Source organism: Sminthopsis crassicaudata, chromosome 1, assembly GCF_048593235.1.
Source record: "Sminthopsis crassicaudata isolate SCR6 chromosome 1, ASM4859323v1, whole genome shotgun sequence".
Taxonomy (NCBI): domain Eukaryota; kingdom Metazoa; phylum Chordata; class Mammalia; order Dasyuromorphia; family Dasyuridae; genus Sminthopsis; species Sminthopsis crassicaudata.
Window position 1 is genome coordinate 438069889 of NC_133617.1, and position 9262 is coordinate 438079150.

General features: G+C 32.1%; 1 protein-coding gene across 4 annotated transcripts in view; it reads left to right on the plus strand.

The window, feature by feature from the left end:
* The window catches only part of LPAR1 (lysophosphatidic acid receptor 1), a 140368-nt gene extending 131569 nt beyond the window's left edge, over positions 1–8799 (plus strand). For all 4 annotated transcript variants that reach the window (XM_074280628.1, XM_074280629.1, XM_074280630.1 and 1 more), the window contains one exon: positions 6786–8799. In XM_074280628.1, coding sequence (XP_074136729.1) covers positions 6786–7087 — 302 coding nt within the window. In that variant the 3' untranslated portion in view covers positions 7088–8799. The remainder of the gene's footprint in view (positions 1–6785) is intronic.
* The last annotated feature ends 463 nt before the right edge of the window (positions 8800–9262 follow it).

Consider the following 9262-nt stretch of genomic DNA (forward strand, 5'->3'; position numbering starts at 1 on the left):
TCACTCTTGTACTAAATAAAATGTTTAAGTTTAATTTGGAAGGGGCATTTTTCTTGTGTAGTCTACAGTTTTTGACCTCATTGCACATCCTTCTTTTTTCTTAGCAGAGCTTGCTGTAATTAATGGTGTTGGAACCCAGGGCAAATTTTACAATACAACAAAACAAATGAAGTTGAATGGGTAGAGAATTAGGGACACCTTTGGACCATTACTCTTGGGAAAATGCTTCCCACACTCTTCTGCTTTCCATGCCTTGCTTCCTTCACATTTATTATTTCTCATCTCCATTTTGTGATATATATATATATAACTGTACTTCATTTTCTACAAAAATTATATCAACAAAAGGAAACCGTTCAGCAATTTTTGGGGACAACTAGAATAATACACACATATATGTATACATATATGTTTATCCATATGTTCTGAACTTGACAAATACCAAATAAAATGGGTATTTTCATTAACATAGTAGAACAGAAATAGAGTATTACACATGAAAATGTTTGCTCTCCTTACATTGTTTGTTTTTCAAAGTTGTTTTGCTTGTTGTCTGTAATTCTGGTTTTCTATTTGTTTTCTTCTGTGCATTGTTTCAACAGCTGACTTAAGGACCCACACTTATTTTCTTTTTTTTTACTCTATTCCTATTCTTCCCCTTATCACCTTGATTTAAAAAAAAACCAAAAAACAGAAAAACAAAGCACAATCCTTGTAACATCTATGTATAGTGAGGCAAAATACATTTTCACATTAACTGTATATTTTATTTTGTATCTTTAGTCCCTTAACTTTTTTTCATAGTGAAACATCAAATACAGCTTTATATCAGACATTTTGAGCAAATATTTCAGAAGTAGTTTGTTTCTATTTTTTAAAAGACCATTTTGCAAGTATGTTTCAACTGCAAAGGTTCTCTTTCTATTATGCAACAAAGTCCTTTGGAATTATGGTTAATCACTACATTGATCAGAGTTCTCAAGTCTTTGAAAGTTAATTTTTTTCCTTCGAATTGTTCTCCTGGTTCAGCTAACTCAAATCTATATCAGTTCATACATTTTTCCAAGTTTCCTTTTTGTACTTTTCTGTAGCATAATAGTATTCCATTGCATTCATATAGTGTATAATTAGTTCATCTATTCCCCAAATGGTGAATCCTTAGTTTTCAGGTCTTCACCAGTACAAACAAAACAATAGTAATACAACATCTCATAGTATTGTTGAAAGGATCAACTCAAATAGTACATTTTGAAAATTATAAAATCTATGTTTATATGAGGTATTAATGATGATAAAGTTGATTCAGTGATAATTTTTTAATATTTCGTAAAGCAAATATTTTCAAGTTTGTGTGTGTGAATTTGCTGCTATGTATTATTACAAAGATCTGACTTATCAAAGCTAATACTCATCCTAGGAGTATCTCGGTAGTATAGTACCAGGGAATCAGGAATTCATCTTCCTAAATTCAAATTTGGCCTCAGCCATTTACTAGCTCTTTGATCCTGGACAAGTCACTTAACTTATTTGCTTCAGTTTTCTCATTTATAAAAGGAGCTAGAGAAAGAAATAGGTAACCAATTTGGTATCTTTGTCAAGAAAACTCCAAATGGGATTGTGAATAGTTGGACACAACTGGAAAGACTCAGCAATAACAAGAATACTTATGCTATTAATTTTCTTAATAAAATGAAACCTAGAGAGAGAAATTTGCTTTTGACTTTTAATTTTGAAATGTTCAAAGAAAACTTGTATTTTGGAGGTTGGGCGGGGAAGAAGGTCTGGGCTTGTGAATTCTCCTGGCATGGAAATTCCTTTCACCACTGCAGATCTGGAACTGATACTATAAAAAGGCTTCCTGGGTCACTGAGAGGTTAAATAAACTGCTCATGGTCACATACTAGCATGTGATAAAGGGAGAATTTGAGCATAGGTATTTTTGACACAAAGAGCAGCCTTCTATCAGTGATAATATGAAGCCTCTCTGGTTGCCTTTTAGTATACTTTAAGTACAATTTCAGTCTTGAATTTTCTATTCTTCAGCAAATTTCACTTTGTTTTGTTTATAAGGTAATAGCAAATGTGTTATCAATAATTAAGTATTTATTAAGTGCTTATTATATACCAGGCACCATACTAAGTGCTAAGGATACAAAATGAGACAAAGAAGTTTCTTCCTTCAAGGGAATGTAATAGAGAAGACAATAATATATTCATATACACATACGTATACATACCTATAGATGTATATGTATATATATATATATACAAATGTATATGTATATATATATACAAATAAGCTGTGTAAAAGATAGACATGACATATTTAAGATTTGAGAATTAAGGTTTGGGAAAAGGTTTCCTCTAGAAGATGTGATTTTAGTCATAATCTGATTTTTGCCTAAAAGAGATAAGTTTCTTAAAATCATTTTTTTCCTCAATAGTATTTTGTTTTTTGAAATACATATAAAGATAATTTCCAACATTCATTTTTGTAAGATTTTATGTTCCAAAATTTTCTTCTTCTCTTCCTTACCTTCCCTTTCCCCAAGACAACAAACAATCTGACATAGGTTAAACATGTATCTATGTAGGCCCTGAATTTTCAATGAATAGAGCTTTAAGAGAAGTTTTTTTTTTTTTTTTTTTTTTTTTTTTTTAAAGACACTCGATTCATGAAGGGTGTCAGTCTAGTTACTTTCTAAGTAAATTGAATAACAGGGCCACTTTGAATTAGCAAGAATTAAGCAGTTGTTTTCCCTGGGAATAAATTTCTTCCATGCTTCTCTCTGACTAATGCTTTATTCCCAGCCACCCAAGGAGATATCTCCTTTTTCCCCTTTATGATTGGTTTTCTGTTTTAATTATCAGGCCTGCTGTAAAATGCAGCTTTATTCACCAGACACTCAATGAAAGCTCTATAATGTTAACATTTGAGGTGGAAACAGCTTCTTAGTAATTAACTCCTAATAGTGGAAACCTCTTGGAAGAAAAAACTTGAAAGTGGTTTATTTATTTGAAATTGAACCAACTTGGACTATCCTTAAAGAAAGCTGCAGATATAAAATTAAATCAATAAATAGAAATAGTTGTAGAATAGAAGAATGTGTTGTAAAATAGTGGTGTCAGACTAAAGTAGAAACAGATACCTGATAACACATAATGCTTTAGAAAAATCATAAATTAATGTTATCTAGTTTGTATTTTTATTTATTTTGTCTAGCATTTCCCAATTATATTTTAATTTGGTTTGTCTATTCCTAGTGTAGAACAAAGAGCTTTCTGGAGAATGTCATGTTACTGGTTTTTTTTTTTTTTTTTTTTTTTTTTTTTTCTCCTCTGAAAACTTAAAAAAAAGGAACTATTATCTTTAAAGACTAGGCTTTGGGAGACTGAACTGTATTGATTTATTTTTTTTTAAGTTCTCTAAGTTAGGCAAATGTTCTAAAGCAATTTCATCCTTTCTTCCATGTACCTGTATGGGTTCTCATTTGAAAAATTCAGGAATTCTGTATCATTCCTATTCAAGACCAGAAGCAGAGCCTTTGCATAAGTTTGAATTCTCCCTCATATTATCTGTATTGGTAAAGTTATTGGTAAGTGGCCTTACATAGGGATTAGAATATAATAGTCCATTCTTTCAATTTCATTCAGCAATTCAATTTGATAAAATAAAGTGCTTTCTATATGTGAGGTATTATGTTGAGGTTTGGGGATGCAGAGACAAAAACAATACAGCCCTTGCCACTTAGGATCTTATGTATCAACATGAGGATTGAGAGAGGTAAAAATACAATTAAATATAATACAAATAGAAAGTAAAAGGGTCAAAGGAGAGATCTACACAAAACACTTATTTGAAGATTGAGATATAACTAAATTAGGGGTAATTAGTGATATTAGTGACAGTTTTATGGAAAAGGGTAGCTGAGCTGTAGGGAAATTATTTTACTGAACAAATAGAATGCAAATTACAAGAAATAGGGAATCTTCTTTACAAAAAATTCAAAAGCAGTGATTTTCAAAGTACCGTCTGGGGATCCTAGGAAGTCCTTTTAAAGTGTCCACGAAGTCAAAAGCTTCTTAGCTTTCTGCCTTCCCTCTCTCCAATACAAAGGATTTAGCTATAACCCACATAACTAGAAGGTCTTTGGGAGAGCCTTAGTTTTGGGGAATATGAGACAGTCCTTCACCAAAAAGTTTGAGAACCCTTGTTTTGAGGTTGCATCAATGAAAGTAAAAACGTTGGATGAAAGGGTATAGTGGGTAATAAGGAATGAGTTCAGTTTGAGAGACTTTGAGGTTTTGATGCTTAGAGTATTTCATTTGAATTTCAAGTAAAGTCTTACTAATTCTGTCTAGTTGGAAGGAAAGGGGAAAAGGGAAGATGGCAAAATAAATTAACAATTTCATTTTTATTATCTTCTGCTATATGTTTTTACAGAAAGGTCTCAGTAGAGTTCATAGAGATCCCTTGTTTTATGGATAGCTTTTGGCTGATGAATTAGCAGCCTCTCTGTGCATATAGAAAATAAAATCAAGTTTGCTCTTTTAAACAAAAGTGATTAGTTTAGATTATTTCTAGTTTCCCTTCTAGTTTTGAAATTTCACAATTCTGTGAATCTAAATAGGGCAAATATGCCTCCTACTATATTATTTTGTTTGCTTAAGCAAGTGTTATTTATATTTGATGTATAAGTAAACATCAGTTCAGAATTACCAAAGGAGTAAAATTCGAATAGATATAAAAATAGTTTCCACCAGAAGTCCCACTTGAATGTCTTTCATGGTGCAGAGGGAATCCTAGATTCTCAAAAATTATGCCATTCAGGGTAAACTCTGGCAGGTTCTACCAAGTCCTTCCATTTGGAACAAATGTGGGAACAGATTACCTTTTTTCTTTCTTCTCCAGAGACAAGCTTAGGTTCATTCAGAGGCTCATTTTTAAAAGTTTGTTCCACTGTTCTAGGAAAAAAAAAAAAAAAAAAGGTATAATTTATTTATTATAGATGGAATTGTAAACTAATTTTGGAAAGCAAATTGAAGTTATGCTCTAAAGGCTTACAAATTATGCATATTCTTTGATCCTTTAATACCTATTAGGGCTAAATCCCAAGGAGTTCAAAGAAAACAGAAAAATACCTATTTGTACAAAAATATAGTAGTTTTTTTCATAGTGGCAAAATAATAAAAACTGAAGGAATATCTACCAATTGGAGAATGGCTAAACAAATTGGGTATATAAATGTGATGAAATATTATTGTGCTACAAAAATGATGAAGGGAATGGTTTCAAAGAAACCTGGTAAGACTTATCTGAACTTATATAAAGTAAAATGAGTAGAACCAGGGGAATAATCTATACAATAACAGCAATATTGTAACAATATAGGGCAGCTAGATGGCACAGTGGATAAAATACTAACTCTGGAATCAGGAGAACCTAAGTTCAAATGCAGCCTCAGGCAATTAATAGTTCCTGTTTGTATAACCCTGGGCAAGTCATTTAACCCCAATTACCTCACCAAAATATATACATATATGTAATATATGTATGTGTGTATATATAGATATAAATAGATACAGATACAGTTATATAATAAAGATATTCAACTTTGAAAGACTTAAGAATTCTGGTTAAAACACTACCATTCCAAAGGACTCGAGATGAAACAGACTATCCATCTCCAGATAGAGAACTAATGAACTCAGAATACAAATTGAAATGTATTTCTTTTCCTTGACTTTTGTTTTTTGAACATGGTTAATGCAGAAATTTGTTGTGAGTGACCTGTGTGTCTTTAGATTCTATCACTCTAGCTATAAAATATCTTTCTTGTAAGACCACTTTTACCTCCATAGGAAGGAGAGTAGAACCTGTGCTCCTTGCATGTCTGTTAGAGAGGTCAATAAGTACTTGTCTGATGGTAGTGAGCTATCTTCTTTGTATCAGATATTCTGTATAATTAATGGTCAGTGCTAGCACATATAGCACCTCATTTCTACGAATTCTCCTTCCCGTCTTTCTTTTCAAGGATTTGTTTGTAGTAATGGCCAATACATATATTTTCTGTCTCCTTTTTAACTTTAGTACCTTCCCAGAGTAATAAACTGCTATTCAACTTTTTTTTTCTTGAGGTCTTCCAAGCCAGGGAGGATTTTAATTTAATAATCATATTTTTCTGGGAGTTTTTCCTTACATTCAAAACAAGATTCCCTTGTCACAAAGACATATTTTAGGTCTTTTCTTCAGGTTATTTTGACTCAAAGTTCTGAATGTTTGGAAACTGTGATTTTCCTGGGGGTTACTGATGTAGGGGTTATGTCGGTGTCTGAACCAGGACAACCCAAATAACTCCCAATAAGCACATGTGAACAACTACCTAAACTACATTGTCTGAATAATTTTTCATCTGCCACATCAAAGAAATGGATTCCTGACCCACCGATCTTTTAACTATAAAAACCTCATAAAACCATTTCAATTTCAATTTTTAGCTTCTCTTTCCTTATCTATTAAAGAATATAATTCTTGATGATTTATCTCAAAGTTGTCATGAGAAAATTGTTTTATAATCCTTCAAATGCTATATAAATCTTGAGGTTTTTTTTGTTTTTTTTTTTTTTTTTTTTTTTATTACTGTTCCTAGTTCTTATTATGAAACAACCAGAGTCTTATGAAGAGTCCATAATGAAGTCATTTGCTGGAGAAATAATCCTGTATGTTTGCTTATTAAAAATGATTAAATCTTTCTTTTTTTTTTCTTTCTACCCTTTCTCTCCAGGTGCTTTTATCATCTGCTGGACTCCTGGATTGGTCTTATTACTTCTAGATGTCTGCTGTCCTCAGTGTGATGTCTTGGCCTATGAAAAATTTTTCCTTCTTCTTGCTGAGTTCAATTCTGCCATGAATCCTATTATCTATTCTTACCGTGACAAAGAAATGAGTGCCACCTTCAGACAGATACTCTGCTGCCAGCGGAATGAGAATGCCAATGGCCCCACTGATGGCTCAGATCGCTCAGCATCTTCACTCAACCACACCATCTTGGCTGGAGTTCATAGTAATGACCATTCTGTTGTGTAGAAATCAAAAGGGAGATGAAGAACCAGCCATACCTAGACTGAGGGAGTTCCAGGGGAGAGTAATAAACTGATGTCTTTCAACACTAATCAACTACAGTATTGGTTTCTAGAAAACTCATTCAGGCACAAGACTGGTCATGTATGGAAACTGGCATATGCGAAAACACTCAACCTCTTTCTCCTCTCCGTGCTAAAAGTAGAAAGCTGATTCCTTGTAATGGAATTCCAAACTAGATCACAGAATGTCTCTTTAAACTACATTGATTAGATTTTCAAAGACTGCTTTGTTTTTGATGCCAGTTGAAAACAGTTCTGATTAATTAAGTTTGTGCCTGTTTAACTTCATTTACATGTAGAAACTTAGGCTCCCCCCCTTTCCTTTTTTTAAAAAGAAAACATTGCATGTAATAAATGTTGTGTTTATGCCTGTCAGCACTCTTCTGATGGATATTTTATACCTAGAGAGATCATAGTCTTCATTTTTTTTTTTTTTTTTTGCTACACTACCATAACTTCAGTATTTCTTTTTCCTGTTGCAGAAAACAGGAAAACAATGTAAATTACAATTTTTTTTTTTTTTAAAGCATGCATGTAATGTATTTATGCAGTTGTTTTAATGAAAAAAGAAAAAATGCTCATTGTAAAATCTTCTACAGTCTAGATCTAATTCCAGTATTTGTTTAGAGTATGAAATAAATAGTATTCTAGTCTCATGGTATTTAACTTCTCATTTGTGGTACCAAGTATATAACATATGCAATGGGATTTGTGCTCTAAGAGAACAGAATCATGGAAGAAAAATGAAGCACAATATTATCTTAAGTGTATTTCTGATCATTGTTTTCTCATTACCTGTGCATTACAAAGGGATTTTTTTTTTAATTGAGAAATGTTGTGTCATGTTTCACCTTTGTAAAAAGGAATTTTCTGTTTTTGCACTGAGTGGGGTGGCATTTTTAAGGATAGCTTATTAAATTACCCTTCTTTTTTTCCTTGATTACTTGAGTTAAATTGAGGTACGCTTTTTTTGTGTGTGCAAATCTAAATAGAAATATTAAGCTACCACAAAAGAAATTAAAATCTATTACTATAGCTAACAGTATTTTGTGTTGAAAACCTGATATATATTTTTTTAATTACAAAGAAATCAAAAGTATCATAAACTACCCAATGAAGAAGCCTCTTATTAGTGAAATGTAATGTTTAAAGGATTTGTATATTAAATAGCTTGGGCACTTATATTTGCAAAGTGAGAATAGGCGTGTGGCTGTATTATGTATCATCTCCCCAGGCTTCCCCCATAATAGATACTTCCATGTTGTTAGATGTTCTCATATTATGTAGTCTAAGGTCTGTGAGTAAGTATTGGTGTGACACAGGAGATTATATGTGAAGGAACACAATCACAAGAATGGTCTGGAGAAATGGAAGAAGGTAACCAAGAGAAATGTAGAGTAGTTGTTTACTTGTACATAGTACAATGTTTACATTGGAACACTGGGCACAAAAAGTGCAGAGACTTAAGAGCAGGAGAGAGGAAGTGCAAAAAATATTGAGATTGACATATAACCATAAAATATGTTAATATGAGCAAGAAGATGAGCCCTGGAATTTTCACTCATGTAAATAACATTGGGAAATAGGAGGGCCAGTTTAATTTTTAAGGGAAGAAAATGAAATACTAAGCCACTAATAAAGTTTTCTCAAAAAGTATATGATATTGTGGTGTTGGTCGTGATTGGTGTTTTTCTTTAAGACCCTTCCGATATAGTTTGTTAATTTTCAAAGTCTTCCTCTTCTGAATTTTTCTACTGTTTTTGAATTCCTTCCTGAAACAGGCATTAGGAATAAAAAATGCAGTTCTATTTTAAGTGGTCTAATAATTTAATATGTGAACTTTGAAGTGGGCTCAAAGGACAGAAACAAAAAAAGTTATTAATATTTTATTTTTCAAATATCTGCAAAGAAAGTTTTCAGCCTTAACTTTTTTTTTTAGAATTTTTTTCCACAATATATATGCATGAGTAATTTCCCTTTATAATATTATCCCTTGTATTCATTTTTCCAAATTAATCCCCCCCTCCCTCCATTCCCTCCCCCCGATGACAGGCAATCCCATACATTTTACATGTGTTACAATAAAACCTAGATACAATATATGTGTGTAAATACCATT